At 39.7% G+C, this 21449-nt stretch overlaps 1 protein-coding gene across 2 annotated transcripts; it reads right to left on the reverse strand.

Moving 5' to 3' along the window:
* Positions 1-1786: 1786 nt before the first annotated feature.
* Positions 1787-17998, reverse strand: FUNDC1 (FUN14 domain containing 1). Of its 2 annotated transcripts, none has more exons than XM_042866549.1 (5): positions 17906-17998; positions 15876-16032; positions 13993-14068; positions 5908-6036; positions 1787-4257 (listed from the first exon to the last, which is right to left on the reverse strand). In XM_042866549.1, exons 1-5 carry the CDS (start codon positions 17934-17936, stop codon positions 4180-4182), a joined length of 471 nt encoding a protein of 156 aa, XP_042722483.1. In that variant the 5' UTR covers positions 17937-17998; the 3' UTR covers positions 1787-4179. The 2 variants fall into 2 exon arrangements, with proteins under 2 accessions (XP_042722483.1, XP_042722484.1); XM_042866550.1 differs by lacking the exon at positions 17906-17998 and adding an exon at positions 17533-17669.
* Positions 17999-21449: the final 3451 nt, after the last annotated feature.

A 21449-nucleotide genomic window follows, 5' to 3' on the forward strand; every position in this document is an offset into this window, starting at 1 on the left:
ACGGTTCTTGAACACCTCCACGGATGGTGACTCCACCACCTCCCTAGGCACCCTGTGCCACTGCCTCACTGATCTTTCTGAGGAAAAACAGTTCCTAATAGTCAACCCTAACCTCCCCTGAATGCACCAACGGAGGAGACCAGGACTTTGTGCCAGAGCACCTGGCTTGGTGGGCTGGGTACTGCTCAAGGGAGTGGGAGAAGTTTCTCAGCATGGAGAAACTTTCCTTGAGCTCTAACCCAGAGCTGTCAGCTGGCAGTCCAGGGGCTGTGTCAGTTGCAGGGTTTATTCCTCAGCTGGTGCTTTTTCACAGACTACATGCTATGTATGTTATGAAGCATGCACAGACACCAATTTTAAATTACAGAATTGACTTCTGCAGCTTGTTCTGTACACATCCCCCTTTTTAAGACCTTACGACAAATGAACATAGAACGCAGCTGTCTCAGTCTGGCTGATAAAACAAAAACAGCCTTCAAAGCCTTAGCCAAATTCTGTCCACTTAAAGTTCAGTAATAAAATCACAATGATTTTGACCAAGCAGTCATATTACTTTAAATTAAAACCTGATGTTGCTTTAACTAAAATAATTTTTAAAATTAGATCATGTCATTAAGATAATGCAAAATGAATAGATGATTTATAATCGAGCTCTTCCAAAACTCATTATTCAGTAAACTTTCAACAGATGTTCACTGCATCGCAGAGGGATATGTGGCATGCCTTGGTGAATCATTTAGCTGCATGTTCAATTCTGAAGTGACTGATAACAACTGCTTGAGGCAAAAAGATATACAAACTGCAAAAGCGAAGGCAGAAAAACCACTAGAATGATTTTATCTTGAACTTCATCAAGCAGTATTAGCTACGGCCAGAGAAACAAGATTTTGCTTTTTCCTCTTTAAATGTAACCGAGCACTCCTGTGATGTACGTGAACATTGCTGCATCTTTCTTTGAATGGAGCCTGCTTCTTTGTTTCAGCAGCACACAGTGGAAACATTTTCCATTCCTTTGTGAACACATCTCTCTCTGGTGGGTTCACGTTTATCCCCGAGTTTTCCTATAGTTCTCCAATTGCACAACCAGAACACTCTCTGGGCTTCTCCCTTCCAATTTACCCCTTCACTAATCTACGTTTTTCTTAAAACAATCCTTCCTGATTGTCTGCTTCTTAAAATGAATGATCTCTTTTTCCCTTAAAATGGTCTTGTATTTTTTCTTCAGTCTTTATTTCACTCTCTTCTGAATCTTCTTTACCTCCATGAGGCTTTGTCAGAGAGGATAATAGCAACTCTGAAATCATTCCAAGGAGGACTGTACCACCAGAACACCAAACTGCTGTTATGTTCCACTCCATTTTTGAGGTGCCATCACTTTTTTCTTTGGCTGTAACATTACAGAGAATTCAGCTGTATACAGGGACACACAAGTCCTTAGTCTGAGCTGACACACAATAGACACTTTTTTTATGTCTTATTTCTTCATGTCTATTGCTACTCCATCACCTGCTCTACTGGCATTTGTGGTACTCCCCATCACTAATCCAGACCTGAGGAACAGCAAAGAACTTTGCAAATAATGCAGTGCCAGCAGCCATTATTTTCCTCAAGCCATTAATGCATTACGTAAGGCCAATTCTTATACAAACCACCAGCCTTCAATGTGCAATTACACCATTTCTCCATTATTTTGTCTTTCAGCCAATTTCACATCTACCATAATATAATGCTTCTTATTCCAAAGGCTTTGAAAAAAATAAAATAAGAAAAAAATATACAAATCTAGTTCAATCATGTAGTTTTTTATTCACTGAGAACCTCAGATAACAGCAATAGGATAGCAAAACATTCCTCAGCAGAAATTGGGCTTACAGACTGCTATGAAAGTTATTTTAAATTCTGCTTTTAACTATGAAGCACATTCCTTGGTCACAGCAGCCTTTTCAGAAAGGACTCTACAATACACTCCCTTGAAATCCTTCTGTGTAATAGAATGCTTTTTAAATGCTCGTCTATAGGTCTATGTATTGGGGTAGTCACTTCAGTCTCAGATCCCTTCAAAACATCCCGGCTCCCCCCAGCCAGTCTGTGTGATGTGCACCACTTGGCTGCAGGTAACTCTTGAGATGCCAAAATCCATTAACTGCATCAGCAGAAAACAATACAGCGATCACCTTCCCAACATTGCTTGGATTGAATACTAAGGAAAAGACACTTTCACACCGTACCATTTTCGTCATTCTTTAATCCCAGATGAGCTGGCCTTCTCTGGGCTTCTCCCTTCCAATAAACTGCAACAATTTTTACATTGCTGTAGAAATTCACCTTCTAAAAACTAAAAACCTTCAGATGTTAACATTATTTGTGGTTGTGTTTGCTAGTGTTTCTTTTTTTTTTTTTTTTTCTTTTCCTTTTCTTGTGGGGTTTGTTTGTTTGTTTTCTTTAATATCCACAAAGTCTTCAAGAGGTTTTAGCTTAACTAAATCCTTAAGCACGGCAGGCATGCATGACGTGCTTCAGAACTTACCCTGGCCAGATGCATAGATGTGAAGTTAACCTACAGTACAGGCCTCTGAAGTCCACAGCTGCCCTAACCTAAATATATGTTAGCTTACAACAGCCAAGGCCTTTCTTGTACAGTCCACTGGATGGATGTTCATCACACGTCTTACATGTCAGAAGTTCACATTCAGCCATCAGACGGCTAATGCATCACTACCACAGTTCAAACATTTAACTGAGAACCCAGCACAACCTGCATGAGGCAGGCTCAGTTTCACATTAACTTGTTGGTAGAATATTTAAGCAGAAAAAACAGGGCCTTGGGTAAAAGGTTCACAAGCCTGAAATGCAGAAACATGTACAAAGTACGTGTTTGGATTCCCAACTTCTTGAAGACAATCTTGCAACAAATTACCTAAACCACTTTAAAACCCTGCTTCAGAATTAATTTTCCAGCCTTTCTACAGCTATGCTTCCAATCTCCTTTAGAGTCTGCCTCCCGCTTTGATCTGTCAAAGATGGAGAACAACCACATCCAGCAGTTCCATTTGCTTTGCCAGACTTTAGAAGAAATAGGCACTCTTCCAATAAGCTGACTGAACCCAATCTGTACCCTAGCTTCTCCATAGCTGACACTCTGGGAACTGGAAGTCAGATTTTAAAAAAAGTCTATGTTGGGCAGAATATAGTGGCAATAGAGGTGAATATGAAAGTGAGCATCATCTCCGATTTCACTTCCAGCTAAAAGGGACTGCAGGAGAAGCCTTGGGTTCATTCAAGGTACAGCATGATGACATGATACCAAGCCCTGTGAAGTACTAACCCTTGCAAAGTGCTCATATCAGAAGCTTCAGCGCTTCATTTCACCATCTACTCATGTCTGAAATGACCTCCACAGTTTACCGAGTATGAAACAAGCATCAGATCATTGCAGAGTCTGCATTTGCAACAATTTGCACCACAATTTTATCGTTGAGTTTATCCATGTCTGCACATCTGGGAAAAACAACGCAGACATGCACTTAGAACAGGAATCGCAGGTAACTTGCAAATATTCGTACCAGATGCCCACAGGCTATGAAATGAGACATTTTCTATGCATACAATGGCCAGAGTCAAAGTTAATTTTCACCTTTAATGCGCTCATGATTCTTTGTTATTTAATACTCCATAAAAAGAGTATTACAGATTTAAAGATTATTGCAGTGACTTTGAAGAACACAGCCAGCCATCAGGCTGGAACTACAGTATCATATACATTATGCAGTCATTGATACTATCTACTACAGCATGAAGAAAAATACTTTGAAAATAAACAGTATTTACTTGCAAACATAGAAATGGAGCTTTCTTTCTTACAATATGGTTACATACCTATATTCCAAGAATAACATTTTAAAAATGCCAGATCTTGAAAGGTCATAGATAAAAAGTCATGATGACGATGAACCAGTTTTGCCCCAAAATGCTTTTAATGAGCACGCTGCAGTTTTTCAGCAAATCCTAGTTTTGCCAAGCTTCAAGAGGAAGAAGCCTAAAATGTAAAAGCTTCCAAGTTGTCTACCTAGTCCTCTCATCTTGCTCTGGAGGGCCCAGTGATCCACACTGCTTTCTGACAGTGTGTCACCACAACTGTTCTTTGATGCGAATGCCATCACGAAGAGATGGTTCAGATCCTTACGATGCAAGGCCCAACAAAAAGCCTCCAACAAATCCACTGGAGACCACGATGTTCTGTTTGATAAATTCTGTTGACTGAGAAGAAAAACAGCATGCGTCAAGAACTGAGCCCATTGTGTCTGACTGTAGCATTTAATACCTTCATCACAACTGCCTGGAACAAGCATAGTGAAACTGAGAGGGTGGTTACTAACAGGTTTGAAAACACAAACAGTCAGGTGGCAACTTCTGGCAACAGTGGAGTGAAAACTGACTCTAGACTGAGTTTAACAATACGTTTACAATACAGGTAGCATTTGGAGAGTTTAACTACTAAGCAATTCTCTATTCTCTAAGCAATACTATTCATGGAATAGTAATTCCATGTCAATGCCACTCTTTTTATTAAAACCAGAGAGTTGTTTTACAAACCTGGCAAAAAAAACCCAAACACATATGAGTACTATCATCATTTCAATTTAAATCACACACATACAAAAAAAGTTAGTATAAAATTAATGTTCTTTTGGAAGACAGAGGCATTGGAAAACAATATACTTCACTCCATGTGAGCTAATTTCTTAGCAATTAATCCTACAAAAACCACATGTTTTTTACAAGATTTCATGAAGTAATCACTGAATACAGCATATATCAAACAGATGCCATTTCATAAACCCTTCACTTTGAACACTTCAAATTAGCAGCTACACAATTAGAAAAAAAAAAAAAAAAGTGATGTAATTTGAAAAAGGGAAACAAGCCACCATGTCCTGCCCATTTCTGCTGTGAAATGGAGAACAGGCTAAGTTATCTGGGGTACAGAAAAAGCCAGAAAATCATCTCTCTTGAATTTCCACTCCAAACCCACATTAAAATGGATGATAATTTTTAGCAACCTAACTGTAATGCCATCAGATTTAGTATGAGACATAAAAGCTCCTTAATTACAAAGCTCAATGTGGCTGCTGTTTCATGGTTGTCTGCAGCACATTCCAGGTCAGGAATCACAGCTGCAGAGAAAAAAACTTGCAGTACCTATATGGCATTTGAAAAAGTACCAGAATATGCCAAACTTTTTTTTGTGTGTGTGTGTGTGAAAGACAGAAAGATATAAAGGCTCTTTGAAGGACAAGAGAAAATGGCCTCAGTGACACTGATTAGAAAGAATTCACCTCTTTTCAACATAGCATGTAACAGATTTTGAAGACAGACACTCTTCACGCATGAAAATGAGACTGAGAAAAAAAATACAACTCATTGCAAAACACTTATTGCTTGTCACCAGGAAGAGAGGTCAGTTTTGTCTAAACAAAGAATTTGTGATCAGTGGATTAAGCCTAAACCCTTTTTTTTTTTTAATTATTTTTTGGTATTTGAAGCTACCATGTTTTAACCATACACCCTCAACTTTCCACAGTATCTTGAGCCAAGAACGTGCAGAGACTAACTGGCAAAGCCAACAGGAGCCCCTACATCACACCTAAGTTAATAGTTAATACTAAGCTAATTTATTCTACACATCATTGTGTGATAATAATATAAAAGTGAACAAAATACCTAACTAAATAAGAAAGCACACACCAAAAACTTTTAATAAGGTATACACCCTGGTGCCTTCCCATGATAATCAGAACTATGTGGTGCAAAACCAAGGAACTATTTTCTACTGAGCATGACATGCAGGGGAAGATAAAAAACAAAAACAAAACTGGCTGGCAAGAAGGTGCATCACCACAGACTTACCTCTTCAATTAGAGTATTGATTTCAGGTGCTGCCTTATTTGCACGCTTTTTTAACTGTTTTTTTGCCTTGTTTACATCTTTCTCAACTCTCTTCCAGTCAACTTGTACATATCCACTATGACTAGCGATCTAGGAAAATAAACTGTAGTTAGTACTGTTCTAATTAACATTTTCTGAATCAGAATATGCTAGCTTTGTGCTTACAAAATTTGCTTGCATTGTTTAAATATTGTTTTCTGCTTTTTTTTTTTTTAAATTATAGATAAAGGAAAAGACATTCCTCAAATTACAACAGGCACTCCAAACACTAACATCTTCTTGCCGTAAGAGCAACTGAAAATGAGCAAGTAATTGCAAAGTTCAACAGACTGTTAATTTTACCAATTTTCTATTGTTTGCTTATAAAAGCCTTCATTTTTTTTTCCTTCAGCACTCCATGAAACTTTAATTGCAAGAATAGGAAAATAAAGTAAATTTATAGGACAAAAATTATTTTAAAAGCAAGTTCCATTTTAGCTTCTCTCAAAACTGTGGAATTCTAACTTGTGACAGCATATTTGTGGCTAGTAAGAATCATACTTAGAAATAATGAGAACTATTATCTTACATCATTTAAACTGTCTAACAAATAAGTATTTGAAAATAAAATTCTACAAAACAGAGACCATAAACAGAAAAAATGAAACACAAACACTGCAAATGCTGTGACATGAGTTAGCTGTGAGGTTCCATAGTGCTTTCAATCGTCATCCCAAACTTTCTCTTACTCAGATTTAGTCCTGAAAAAGGGAAAATGTTCTGCTACTCAGCTGTCAGTCCTCTCAAGTTTTCTCAAAACAATTCAGAAAATACATATTTAAATGCTTATAACAGCATAGCCTAAAAACCAGGCAATTATTGCATATTCTAGGTACAGTTAAAATAATTAAAAAAAAAACCCTCATCAGCTGGAAAAAGAGGAAAATCAAAACTAAGGATTACTCTCAGAGCATTCTCGTGAAGGAGCAGGCCACCTGTGGCTTGGACAGATGCACTCTTTGCTGGGTAAAGAACTTGCTGGGTAAAAAGGACTTTGCTGGGTAAAGAATAGCTGGATGGCTGGGCTAAGTGGTGCTGAATGGAGCTAAATCCAGCTGGTGACCGGTCATGAGTGGTGCTCCCTGGGGGCCAGCACTGGGGCCTGTCCTGTTCAGTACCTTTACTGATTACTTGGACAAGGGGATTGAGTGCACACTCAGTAAGTTTGCAGATGGCACCAAGCTGGGAGGAAGCGTCAACCTGCCTGGGGGAAGGAAGGCCCTACAGAGGGATCTGACTGAATTGCAGGGCTGAAGCCAATGGGATGAGGTTCAACAAGACCCAGTGCCACATCCTGCGCTTTGGCCACAACAACAGGCAGTGCTACAGGCTTGGGGAAGAGTGGCTGGAAGACTGAAAGAAATGGATCTGGGAGTATTGTCTGACAGCTAAACACGAGCCAGCAGCGTGCCCAGAAAGGCCAGCAATATCCTGGCTTGTACCAGAAATAGTGTTGCCAAAAGGAGCACGGAAGTGATCATCCCTCTGTACGCAGGTCAGGTGAGGCTGTACCTTGAGTGCTGTGCTCAGTTTTGAACCCCACAGTACAAGAAAGACATTGAGGCCCTTGAGTGAGTCCAGAGAAGGGCAATAAAGCTGTGAGGGATCTGGAGCACAAGTCTGATAGGGAGCAGCTGAAGGAACTGGGGATGTTCAGTTGAGAGGAGGCTCAGGGGAGACTTTATTGCTCTCTACAACCACCTGAACACAGGTTGTGATGAGGTGGGGGCTGGCTCTTCTCCCATGTAAAACAGTGATAAGAGGGAATAGCCTCAAGTTGTGACAGGGAAAGAGACAGAAAGAGCAGAAAGAGCAGTGAGGCAATGCACAGGCTGTCCAGGGAGGTGTGGATTCCCCACCCCTGGAGGTGTCCATGAAATGTTTAGATGTTGTACTGATGCACATGGTTTAGTGGCAAAATACTGGTTGTCGGTGGACAGATGGACTGAATGATCTTGGAGGTCTTTTTCAACCCTGATGATTCCATGATTTTAACTGCTAAGACCAATAAACATAGACCACTACCTTTAAAGATAAATGACTTACACAGAAACCAGTTCACAGAGAGCGAGATTTCTCAGACAATTTCCAAGGCCATGTTTATCAAATTCATGTAATTTATGTAAAAATATTCTATCCAAATGGTACAATTCACATATAATGAAATCATGTAGGACAGGTAGTTAAGTATACAATATATTAAGCTTGGGATATCTTAGAATATAAAAAATCCATTAGCCTTGCCTGTCTAATGGAAAACCAATTTATGCATACAGGTGCTGGTGTTGTGTTGCTAATTAAGGACTACCTATTTAGCATGAAGACACAAAAGAGGTTCTAAACCACACTGTGTTGCACATTCACTGACTGGAAGACAAACTAGGGAAAAGAAACAAATAACAACAACAACAACATGCTGAGGTGGAGGCTAATTTTTTTTTTTTTTAATGAATTCAAAATTACCATAAGAATTTGAAGGAGGCCTGATTGTTGAAATGGCTCTTCTAACTCATAAATTAAAAAACTAAGCATGGACTTATATAAAGTTCAACACCATGTAAGAAATGCAAGCAAATACATTAGAAGCACAAGGCTTTAAAGGAAAAAACCTATCATTAGGTCTAGTCTAATTAGCTCAGCTATCCATAAAGTACAGGCATGAGGCAGAAGTTTTTAATTAAGCTCATTTTAGCTAATAATTAGAGCTAACATTTTTGTCAGAACTCCAGTTTACACAAAAAAAGTTATATTATATATATATTTATTTCTCCCTGAACTCAGGAGCAGAGATTTGAAGTTCTGCTTTTGAATCTTTGTATGTATCTATGTGGCCAATAGCTCTATGCCTTGGTGGAGGCTGGTAACGAACGGTGTCCCCCCCAGGGGTTCATCTTGGGATTGGTACTCTTTAACATCTTCATCTATGACATAGATCACAGGACTGAATGCACCCTCAGTAAAGTTTGCTGATGACACCAAGCTAAGTGGCACAATAGGCAGAGAAGAAGGAAGAGGTGCCGCTCTGAGGAACCTTGACAAACTCAAAACGTGGACCCACGTGAACCTAACGGGGTTCAACAAAACAAAATACAAGGTCTTGCACTTGGGTTGAGGTAATCCCAGTTAAGCACACATGTTGGGAGAAGAACTGCTTGAGAGTAGCCCTGTGGAGAAGGACTTAGGGATCCCTGCTGAAGAAAAACTTTAAATGAGCAAGTCTGTGCTTACAGTCTGTAAAACCAGTGGTATCCTGGGTTCCATCGTAAGAGGAGTGGCCAGCAGGATGAGGCAAGTAGTTGCCCCTCTACTCTGCACTTGTGAGGCCCCATCTAGAGTACTGTGTCTAGGTCTGGGGCTCCCAAAACAGGAAAGATGTGGAGCTGTTGCAGCAGGTGCAGAGGAGGGCCACTAAGATGATCCAAAGGCTGGAGCACCTCTCCCATTAAGACAGGCTGAAGGAACTGAACTTGTTAAGCTTGAAGAGAAGGCTGCAGGGAAATCATGGCCTTCCAACTAAAGGGAATTTATAAACATGAGGGAAATCAACTTTTTAAACTGGCAGATAGTAAGAGGGCAAGGGGGGATGGTTTTAAACTAAAAGAAGGGAGATTTAGATTAGATGCCAAGGGGAAGTTCTTTACTGAGAGAGTGGTGAGGTGCTGGCACAGGCTGGCCAGAGAGACCATGGATGCCCCATCCCTGGACATGTTTAAAGCCAAGGTGGGTGGAGCCCTGGACAACAATGTAATGCTTGACCTAGCTGCTGTCAACCCTGCCCATGGCAAGGGGGTTGGAGCTCGATGATCCTTGAGGTCTCTTCTAACCCAAGCTCTTCCACGATTCTATGAAATAAGTAATAGAAGATAATGCTTTAAATATAAAATGTATAAATATGTGTTTTGAATATAAAATGTATAGATGTGAGGAAAAAGCTCTGTACTTCATTGCAGTGATAGTCAGAGCCTGCGTCACATCTACTTTGGCTGCAGTCCTACTAATCCCTAAATTTGTATATAAATCCCTGTATTTGTATATAATAATTTGTATATAACCACAGAAACAACCTCAGTAAAGCCAAATGTTGGCGAAACTGACTTTTATTTTTAAATCCTAATTCATCATAGAAGAAAATACTACCTTACAGGCAAGGTTCCTACAATACACATATAAATACAAATTCTTACAGTTCACTACTATTTTCAAAGCCAGTCCCTAAGATAATGGAGATAAAGTATTAATGTTCTATTATCATCATCTTCACACATCCATACCTATGTGACTAAGAATGTATGTACATGCATATGTAACTCATACTAATAGACTACTTTTTTTAAAAGATCTTCCAGAAACTACTGGAAAAAAAAAAAAAAAAAAAGTATTTTCTAAAAAGATGATTAAAAATACATCAGTGCAAGATTATTAAAACTACCTGTATCTCTAGACTAATTGAAGGGAGCAGAGAATCTAAAGGGACACAATTTCCCTCATACTAAAGAAGCCTAGCCAAGCCCAGAAGCTCCCTGCAAGCTGCATGTTCTCAGCTTCTTGCTGTATTTATACAGGTAAGCAACCCTCACTGCTCTTGACAAGTTTCCAGAATAGACCTGATGAACCTCTAGCTTTGAAATACAAAGATAAGGAAGGACTGAGAAATGATATTCCAGATGCTGCATTTTCAGCCACCATCCAACTGGCACAACAAATGCAAAACTGAATGCAGCTCTGTTATCAAGTCTCCAATCCAAAAGCACACTGCCCTCTCCTCATTTCACTGCAGCCCCACAGCATCATCAGAGAGTGGCACCAACATCTCTCTGCAAAATGTATAGACAAGCGTAGCTTATGGCTTGTTTTGTTGTGTTATTATTTTGTTTCTTATTTTTTCCTAAGTTAAAAAATTATTTAACAAATATGTGAAGTCAATTTATCATACTAATGGAATGACACAAAATGTATCACTGAAAACACAGACAAATACATCATTTTATGATTAAGTAAGTCAACACAAAATGGAAAAGGTGGCAGTTAATGTGTTGAGTGCAGAGCGAAAAGCATTACTAAGGATGCAGGAATTTAAAAACATATCAGGCACTTGTTAAGAACTACAGTTTTAAGTAATTTATTATAGCAGAATGACATGGAGTTCATACTTCTCTGCTCTGCAGGATCTCATTGAACTATACACTGATCTCACTATATAACCAAAAGTTGGAGAAGGCAAATCCCTTAGGTTAGTATTTGAGTTGAGAAATTATGTTTTCCTTAGTACAGTGCACAGACATGGATTCATAACCAGCATACATGAAGAATCACATCTCTTAAAAAATAAATAGTTAAATGATCAAATCAAGCTGTTAAAAGAATCAGCAAAAAGATGTGATAACAGGTCTTAATTACAAAAACAAAGGCAAATTCCTTAATCTCATTTTTATTCTCCACAAACTACTTTTAAATCTTAATTAAGACTGAAAAAAACGTATGGATCATACACAAAAATCTGAGAAACCTTTTTGCTTCTTGTATAAACTGACACTTCAATATGCATTGCTTTCAGTTTCATACTAGATTTGTTCAGATAACATCACATGCTGGAAAAAAAAGAACCACCCTTTTTAAATTTCAGGACTGAAACATTTTAGTGAATGGGCTTTACCCAAGAATGTTGCCTTCTGTAGTTCTTGTTTGAGCAGGTAATTACAATGTCAATATTGCAATCAGGAGCTTAACTGAAATCTGCAGCTTCAGAAAAGTGCAGAGATAAAAAGGAAGTTTCTAGTCACGTGCTGAAGTGCTCCTCTGCCCAGTTAGGGGAAGCGCTGAACATATATTCAAAATGAAATTAACATCACAATGTGTGATCTTTAGGTGAAAAAATTAAAGACTACAGAAATGTAATTATACCATGGAATTTATGACTCAGCTTTCAAAATGCAAAATGCTTTGAATTGAAAAAGCAAGGCATTTATTTCGAATCCTTCCAAGAAAATCTGATCTTCCTTAATTAAAGATATAGACTAGATTCAAAATATGCAGCTAATTTTTTCCTCTTGGCTAATATTCCTTTTCAGATACACCGTAAATGAGATCAACTATGAAATCAGACACTCAAACAAATGGCAAACCAATTTAGTGTACAGACAGCTCCCTAAGCTTCGCAGTTCAACAAGCGAAGCACTGCATAAGTAATAAGTTTCAAGCAATTTCTATTCTTTTCTATCTACAGGTTTTAACTTTCCAGCTTCCTGTAGCAAGAAGCACTAACGCAGGGACCTGCAGGCAATGTTCTGCCTACTGCTCCTGGATTCCAGGCCTCTCTGTTCAGCAGACTCTACAGTCATATTTAGATAAATACTGACATTTAATGAGTTAAGACCAACAGCACGCTGTATGGGAAGAGAGATTCTGATATTTAACTTGGTGGAAAAGAACGATGAGTGCTTTCAAGATTGACTATATATAAATTATATAGAATTTAAATATTCTCTCATGACGCAGAACTACACATGGTGGGCTAAACAACTGAGGGGTTTTCAGATTGGTTCATTTGCTGCCATTGCATGCATTGCCAATAGATGTACACCTGTGTGCTCTTAAACCCCTTCTGATTCAATACACTTGTTAAATTCATTCCCTGTGTTTAGGTACAAGCCCAATAACCAAGGCTTTCCAGGATATTTAAACAGGTCAGTCATGCACCATGATGAAAGAGAACAAATAATACCATGAAGCTTCATACCAGAAGTGTTTCTCTTTGACTCCTTACGTTGTTGTTGATGCTCGCCTTTGAATAATTCAAAGTCAAGTAAATTGAAGATAACTGAAAGTAACTGAGTAATTGAAGACTACATATGTTCTATACTTACTGAAAACAAGCTAAACCAAACAGTTTGAAAAGCATACGTACTCATACGGAATGGGATGCAGTGTTTAACAAGGAAAAAAAAAAAAAGAAAAAAAAAAAAGGATGGTCATGAAAGAAGGAACTCATACAACCATGATATCTTGTTGCATTACACAGTAGGAATGACAAGTCCTACACAAACTGTCCTGATCAACAGCTGGATCCAACAGCCATTGCCACCAAGGCAGCAAATAAAAGTGGGATGGCTTTTTCAGTAACATTCCAGGGCTGTGTTGGCAAGAATAAAAAGAAACTATTTTTAATGCTCTGTCTAAAAAAAATAAAATAGTGTATTATTTGAATTAACCCAAGCAGGCACCAGTCTATTTCCTCATTTAAAGAAAAAAGACAAGCCCACAAAGATGTGAAAAATGCTAGTAAAGGAATTAAAAGTTACTACCAGGCATCTCACAGAAGGACATGTGAAATTCTCCTTCACTTAAAGCCTTTTCATTTATTTGAAGGTTTTGGGGCAATATATATTAGGGCAATCCTCCCCTAATACAGTATCTGATGAAAAATGTAAATGGTTACACTAGATGACACCATAAGATTTTTAGACTTGAAATTTAGTTGAACAGAGGAATGCAATGAAGCTAGCAGACTTTCAGAGGTTTAGTGAAAAAGCTAGTGAAGAAGTCTTAGGGAGAAAAAGGAAAAGCGTGGCTTTATAACTGGACCAGAGTACATCTTCCAAGTGACTGCCAATGCAGCCCAGTTTTCTCAAAGCACTGATAGAATTTAAAGATCTATTTTAAATAAATACAGCTTACATACCCTATCTCTCTAAGCATAGGTTTAAAGGAAATTCCTCTAATCTGTAAATGTTGAATCACATACAGCATCAATTTCTCTACAAAGGTTTCTTCTGGCTTAACACAAATTATGGTACAGGATGGAATAAATTCTGGTTTAGCACTTTTTTTTTTTCTTTGTTTCTTTTGCACACAGTTTTCCATCTGAAATCAAGTTATAGATTGGTAACATGAAAAAGATGAAGTAGATAAGAAGCCTTCCTAATTAAATTTTACCCAGCAGCTGAGTTTTTTTCCTACTGATTAAGTAAATAATGTTTCCCAACTTATAAAGCATGAAATTCTACATACTTGAAGCAGAAGAAAGCCACCACCTACTGCAGTTGCTGCAAGCTTTCCGACTTTCTGGAACAAAAATCCCGCACACCTTAGGAGAACAAAACAAAAAGCCAGTCCAATGAAGTTGTCTGCTGAACAATGCTGCAAAATTCCTGACAGCGACAATTACCATTACATTTTTCATTTAACAAAGCAAGTGTATCATTTCACATTTATAAAACTTCAGAATATTTAATACAAGCAATGTTTAATGACTAATGCCCAAGGCAAAACAACGTGAGCAATGGTTGCTAGTTTATGGCTGCCCAGTGGCCCCTTTAAGCTAAGCTTGAGATCTCCAGGCTTCGTGTATACATAAAAGCTGCATGCTGCTATTGAATACAACACTTTAATAAAGCACAATATAGTAATATAAATGTGCCATTATAACTATTCCCAAGTGTTAGGTTAATATATTTTACTATCATTTATTCAGCTACACAATCTATTGCTTACATCCCAGCTAAAAAGAAGTTACAAACCTACAACAAGAGCTAAAAGCTGGTGGAAAAACAGGAGGATGAGACAGGGAAGGGTGCTCTCTTGAGAGATGGCATTTTTAACGGTCTATTTTTAATGGATCAAGGCAACTAGCGATTCAGAAATTCATTCTAAATGTGCCCCCATCAAATGGGGACCAGCAGAGATACCAGTATAAGAGAACAGTTTTGGGAGGAAGGTGCTTATGGAGGTTATCCCCTCTAGTTCCCAAACTGGGCCAACTGCAAAGCCAAAGCCAAACTCAAGCTCCAAGCAGAATGTGGTTGCTTGGGGTCCCACGTCCTACTCCATGAGGTGTAGGATATTTCCAAGGCTGACAGTCCCATGATCTCAGCAGGCACATCCTCTGGGGTACGTTCTGCCCCTCCTAATCTCACACACTGGATTATTATATTATTTTTTTTTTAACTCTGTATATGAACTATTTACATACAAAACACACACATACGTATATACACATACACAGATACTGAAATACAGTTTCCATGTATTTCAATTAGCCATTTTTATGGATGCCAGACCCCATTAACTAGAAATTTCAGAGTTTGTGTATATACATCTGCAGAAGTTATTTTAGAGGTAAATCAAACACTAGATTGAAAGCTCAGCCTACATTCCCTACACAGTACTAAACATATACATCATCATTTCATTTTTAACATATTTCACTTTCCAAAGCTCGCTTTCTGTGCAACCATAATGTTGTTTTCTACTGAACACTACTGCAGAAAACAAACACTAGTCAAGTACCTTACACAAATAACAAATACCTTGACTTAAAGACTGTGGCCCCATTCTGCAATTTCTATTCTCATATACACTGTCTGCCTGTCACCACAAATTATTTTAGCATAGCTATGTTGTAGTAGCTGCTCTCATGTTAAGAGAAGAGACACCATTAAGCTGTTCAAAATGGCTCCAGTTAAATTTAGGGCAACAAAGACATCGCTTTAAAATGAGGCCCACAAAGATATATTCTGACACACATACCTGTCTTCATTTCTGTCACCAATAAAATACACCTTAGCCATAGTATCACAACTAAGCCTCTAAATCTACACTAGTAAGTAAATCTGCTTTTCCACAGAAGTAAAAATTACATGCAGTAGATTTCCATTTACTCCTAAAAACTTCTAGAGTTCTGCCATTTCTTCAAATCCTTTTCGCAATAGCTGATATGAGTTCTCTTAAGTAACTGGTGTGTTTTACTATAGAATGACCTTAGAATGAGGAGAGAGTGATAAAGGGAAGTCTGTTAGACAAAATACATGCATATGCTTCAAACAGCCTTGGAAATAGCCCTTCAAAATACAGTTAAGAGGCCCAGTGCAGTTATGAAAGTAACGTTCCCTCACCAGCCAGTCACTCCACCCATCACAATCTGCGTAGCTACAGAGTATTTTTCTACAATTGGTCCTGAATTCCGGCCAAACAAACGATTCCACCAATGGTGACGCCTTGCATATTCTGTTAGATCCAACACTTCATAGGAATCATCATCGCTTTCGTGTTCTAAAAAAGAATGAAGAAGAAAGGAAATAAGTTATTTTCTTAATTACACAGCACACTAACGTTCTATCAAAAAAACCAAACCAAACCAACCCACCAACAAAGAAGCAAACATTAACAGAACCATATATGGCATTTAAAGCTAACAGAATAGCTTTAAATGCCATATAAGGTCCAGAGGCTAACAGAGCAAATTACTTTAAGATTTTATGTCATTAAGCTTCAATACAAGACGACAGCAAAGGTATAATCCATAAAATCCATGCCTGGCACAGAAGAACAGAAATCCCTCTGTTCAAGTGGAGGAACTAAGGCATCACATGAAGCTAGCAGGCAGCTGGTTGAACTCAAAAAAAAAAAACAGAGGGAGTCCTCCCTGCTCCTCCTCCAGGTCTGGCTGACCTGCAGAACACCTTGCTGCAGGATGCTGCAGGTACCAAAAGCTGATTGTGGACTCCAAGTAACAAAAGAATAAATTAAAGGTTTTAAAAAAAAAAAAAAAATAGTCATCAAGGGCTATCAGACAAAGGCAACAACCAAAGTTGATGAGGTCCTGAGTAGAAGATCAAAAGAAACACTTTGAGAAACTATCTCAACAAGCTTTACAACAAGCTGTTATTCTTTCTTACTTCATTTTGGAGCTAATGGCTTTCATGCGTACAGCTTTTATCTGACACAGTACAATTGCAGTGATAATCTTAAGCCATTTGCAACACATCTAACTTAAGAGAATGCACAGGCTTTTCTTTTCCATAGTCCAAAGTTCTGAAAGACTGAGAATTCCCCGCCTTGTGGGAATTCACAGCAGCTTGACTAATTAGCCAAGAACAGGCACTTGAGTTCCTGTTCTGTAACAGATGAAATAAATGAAGCTAGGAATTCAATTAAGTTCTGCAATTTCTGTATAATTCTGTCAACGTTTCCAAACTAGGCCTCCTGCAACTTCAAATTAAACATCGTAAACACCACTTCCATTCAAACATCAAAGGGTCTACTTTCATAAAGGAACGTTTTAAAAACGTATCATAGTTCTCTATGGATATATACAGGAATTAATATCTGGTTCAGTTATGAATACCTAAGGTGAAACTCAGCTCGTCAACAATGCTGAGACATCAGTAAGAGAAGCCACATTACTACCTGGAATCTTAATAACTGGGGATGTAAGCATTCTGTCAGGATGCTGGCAGTCTATTTCTAACGCTACTAATTGTGACTGAAGTGCTAAGAACGCAAGCAATACACACGCAGGTATGAATTGTTTCCCTCCCTGCTCCCAGTTACTGAAACACAAATAATTAGAGCCATAATGTTAAAAGTTGCTACGGAAGGTTCTTTCCAGCTTTCAAGTGCTGATGGCTCACGAGCAGGTAACACGATATTAATAACGTAGGGGTAGCATTAAGCCACAGCTCACACGAATAACGCGTTCTATGGCCAACAGCGCTGCCTGATGATGCCCCGCTGCTACACGACCTTCTCTGTACGTGACATTAAGCTCACCCTTCGCAGCCATACAACTGTTAGCAGTTTAAACCCACGCGCCTCAGCACCGGCGCACGAACACAGCAGGTGACGGGGATGCTGAGGACGCCGCTCCCGTTCCCACAGCGCGCCGAGACAATCCCGTGCGGACCCCACGGCCGCGCATCGAGGAATTCCCCCCGACATCCCGCTTTCGGGCCGCCCTTCGCCCCGCCCACAGGGCCGGCGATAACCCGGGGACGGGAGGAACGTGTGCGGGTCGGAGCACCAGCGATCCTCGCCGGCTCCCGGCACAGAGGGGCAAAGGCCGCTCTCGGCCCCCAGCGCAAGGCCGGCTGCCGGGCCTCCGCCCCTTCCCCGCGAGTGACCGGGTCCCCGGGAGCGGACTGACCTGGGGCACTGCGCGGCCTCCGCGCCGCCATGTTGGCTGCTGTTGACGGCGGAGCTGGGCCCGAAGCCGCGCCGCTCCACCCCTCGCGGCCGCTCTGCGCTGCTGGCGCCCGTCTCCTCTGCGGCCGCGCGGTGGTAGCGCGCATGCGCCCGCCGTCCTTGCTACCCGAGCGGGCAGCGGGGCGTGAGATGACGTCACAGACAGCGAGGGTCTCCGCGGCCCGAGGGATTGTGGGGGATGTAGTTCTGCCAGGAGGGCGGCCATTTGGGCCTAGGGGTCTCTCGGCGTGGGGTTCTCAGCTGCCCGTACCCTTCCTCTCCTCTCCAGTCAGGAGTTAAAGTGAGGGGGCCTAGTACAGGAGCCTTCCGATGGCACATTGCAGCTGGAGGCCTGCATCCCTTGGCAGGTCCCTTTGGCATTGTGCGGTCAAAATGGTTCCACCCCCCATAGCAGTCCCTCTTTGTACCAGGTCTGCTGCTTGGGCAAGGCCTCTGTGGTGGTCTTTTCAACCTTAATGATTTTATGATTCTATGGTAAGTAGTCATAGAATCACAAGGTTGGAAACGACCTACTATGTCATCTAGTCCAACCGCCCTCCCATCACCATTGCTACCACAAGCACTACACCATGTCTCGTAGCTCCTCATCCAGATGCCTCTTGAACACTGCCAGGAACAGTGACTGCACCACCTCCCTGGGCAGAAAGAAATCTCAGAAGAGTTCTCATTGTGAAGCAGTGGCAATAGTCTTTGCAGCTGGCACAAGAAGCAGCTCTGGCTTTCTGTACGCAACACAGACTTCCCAAAATACACATCTTATAGGTATTAGGCATCCCATAAAAATTAACAACTGCAAAAAGAACACAAAATGCCATCTCCTTAAATAACAAAGACTAAAGTAAATGTGGGCTGAGAAAGAAGTGAAATTGAGAATCATTTGAACCTCAGTTTACTCCTTCCTTCAGTGCAAAGTTGGGTGCTAATGATGTTTGCTGAGTGAGAAGCCACACAATGTTATTTTACTGCTTTTTATTACTTTTTTATTCTGTGCAGTTCTGTACAATCTTTATACTAATAATATAGAAGTAGATGGCCTGATAAGTATGGTTTCAGGAACTTTGTGGTAATATAAACATCTAGAAAGTAAAGGAGTTCAAGTGTTATAAATAATAACATTGGAAACTTCCTATTTAAAGATGCTTATAGGCTCTGATTTGGGTTCTTGTGCTTCCAATACACATTTTCTTCAAAACTGTATAACTGCCAATTATAATTAAAAAACCCTACATTTTCCCTTGTTGTAAAGTTTGGGGTTTTTTTTTTAATGGAGACAAATCTCTTAACATGTGAACGAAACACTTGAGATTCTAATTAACTTCTTGATTATACCAGCCTTAACAGACACAAAAAGAATAGAAAAACAAATTCTACATGAAGGTACTTCTTAAACCATCACTGGGACTGAAGATAGCATATAAAATAGTGGCTTGCATATTAACTGATTTTTATTACAAATGTTTGCCATTGTGGTGATCAGACAATGGTGTGCCAGAGAGAGCTGGGGATTATACAATTTTCCTGGAATTCGTAAGAGCGAATACACAGAAGTAAAAAAGGAACTGTCACTTTTCCCTGAATTAAAAAGTTTCTGATGCAGCTGCTCAGTACTCAGAACAAAGCCCCACGGAATATTATTTGGTAGATGGTGGAAACAAACATTCCACTTAAGATTTTCAATAAATCTATTTCTGTGTAGAACACAAACATATCTGACAATTTGTTTTGACAGACAACTAACATCTTTGTACTGTTCAGGTTTAAGCACACACTTTTTTTTTGTTGTTGATGATGTTATTTGATTGAATTCCTGATCAATAATGAAAAGCCTTTTGGCTTTTATTCCTAAATGAATTAAAATCTTTTTTTTTCTTTTTTTTTTTTTTTTTCTAACATTAGCAGGCTGTTGAAAGAAGAGTTTGGAGTATGTTGTGCTGTTGTGCAGTTCTTATAATTAGCAATGAAAAGCTGCATGCTAACAAAAGTGAAAAAACGCTGCCTTTTTTTTCCTTTCATGAAGCCAAGACTGGACATGGCAGAAATGTTTTCTTTACCTAGATATTTTGAGTCTTCCTCACTCTTGTTGTTCTGGGTTCATCCCTGAGTCTATGCATTCATGATGCTGATTCCCATTGCAGATGATCTGAACGAGAACAGAGAAGGCACTTGGACTAACACAGTTAGACTTATTGGCTGTTTTCACTTTCACAAGTGTTGATGCAGTTGCAAACCCTACAGCAGTTTGTATGTCTGGCTTTCAGGGAGATCCCATAAGATTTTTATGAGTATTTACTCTTCTACCTCAGTGCGCCCTATGTAGCTCCTGCAACCTTCTGTTTCCCTTGTTCATTATGTAAACAGGGCTGTAGAAGAAATGGTTGTCATAGCCAGCTTTAAACCTTTTGTGTCTCATCCCATGCTTTGACATTTCTTGTCCAGTGCCTGACAGACAATCTTAAGCCTGTGCAAGAATTACAAAGAATGTCAGATGCCTTTCTGGCAAAGGAGGAAAGCAGAAGATTGATCTGGGATTGCATGAGCATGCTGGCTTTTTTTCTAATTTCTGTTGTTCCAATTCTTAATATTTGTTTTCACACTTTTTAAATAAACATGCAGGAGCAGTTCTCAAATAACTTTCCTTATTTTGTACGATTTTGCTATTTTCCCATCAGAGTTAAGAGAGTTATATGATCAATACTTTTTTAAAGATTAGTATTAGCAACTGCATTATATTCCGCATGCAACTTTTGTTTGCGTGATCTTGGAGACTGAAACTAGTCTAGAAGCACTGTCCGCTTGTTGAGTTTGTCTTATTAAACACATCAGTGTACCTTGACAAACCGCTGAATTTGGTGTGAAGCTTAGGTGGCATCTTGTTATGAATCTGTTATCTGTGTATTCATCTCATGCTGCCTGCCCTGGGAGGTGGTGGAGTCACTGCCCCCAGAACTGTTCAGAAAATGAGGAATGTGGCACTGAGGGACATGGTTAGTGGATGTGGTGCTGGTGGGTTGATTACTGGGCTAGATCTTCCAGGTTGTTTCCAGAATTAATGTTTCTATGATTTTAAGTTAGCTGCCCAACTACAACATCAAACCTAATGCCACCATCATGACGTCCCTCTGACCATGATGCTCACCCTGCTTGTTTGTAACAACAGCCACATCTGCATGCTTCTCTTGGCCATGCCCCTTACTACTGTACTTTAGGATACCCACATATCATACCAGGTGCATTCATGCTGCCTGTTTCACAAGCCTTTGCAGCACTTTTTGCATGACCTTCCTTGCATTTGTTTTGTATCCCACTTGCATGTACCACACAAGCACACCAGGCAGCTTCACATCCTTTTGCCTATTCTTGCTGTGTCATGGCCAGGTAACAAGATGAAAGGAAGGATTTGGGAAAGCAGCCAGAATAAGACTTTTCAGTGGGTTGGGTGATGCACCCAATTCCCATCACAGGAAATTGACAGCTGTGGTGGGAAG

The sequence above is a fragment of the Lagopus leucura genome, unplaced genomic scaffold (assembly GCF_019238085.1).
Source record: "Lagopus leucura isolate 7727_CA_CO unplaced genomic scaffold, USGS_WTPT01 Super-Scaffold_100001, whole genome shotgun sequence".
NCBI lineage: Eukaryota > Metazoa > Chordata > Aves > Galliformes > Phasianidae > Lagopus > Lagopus leucura.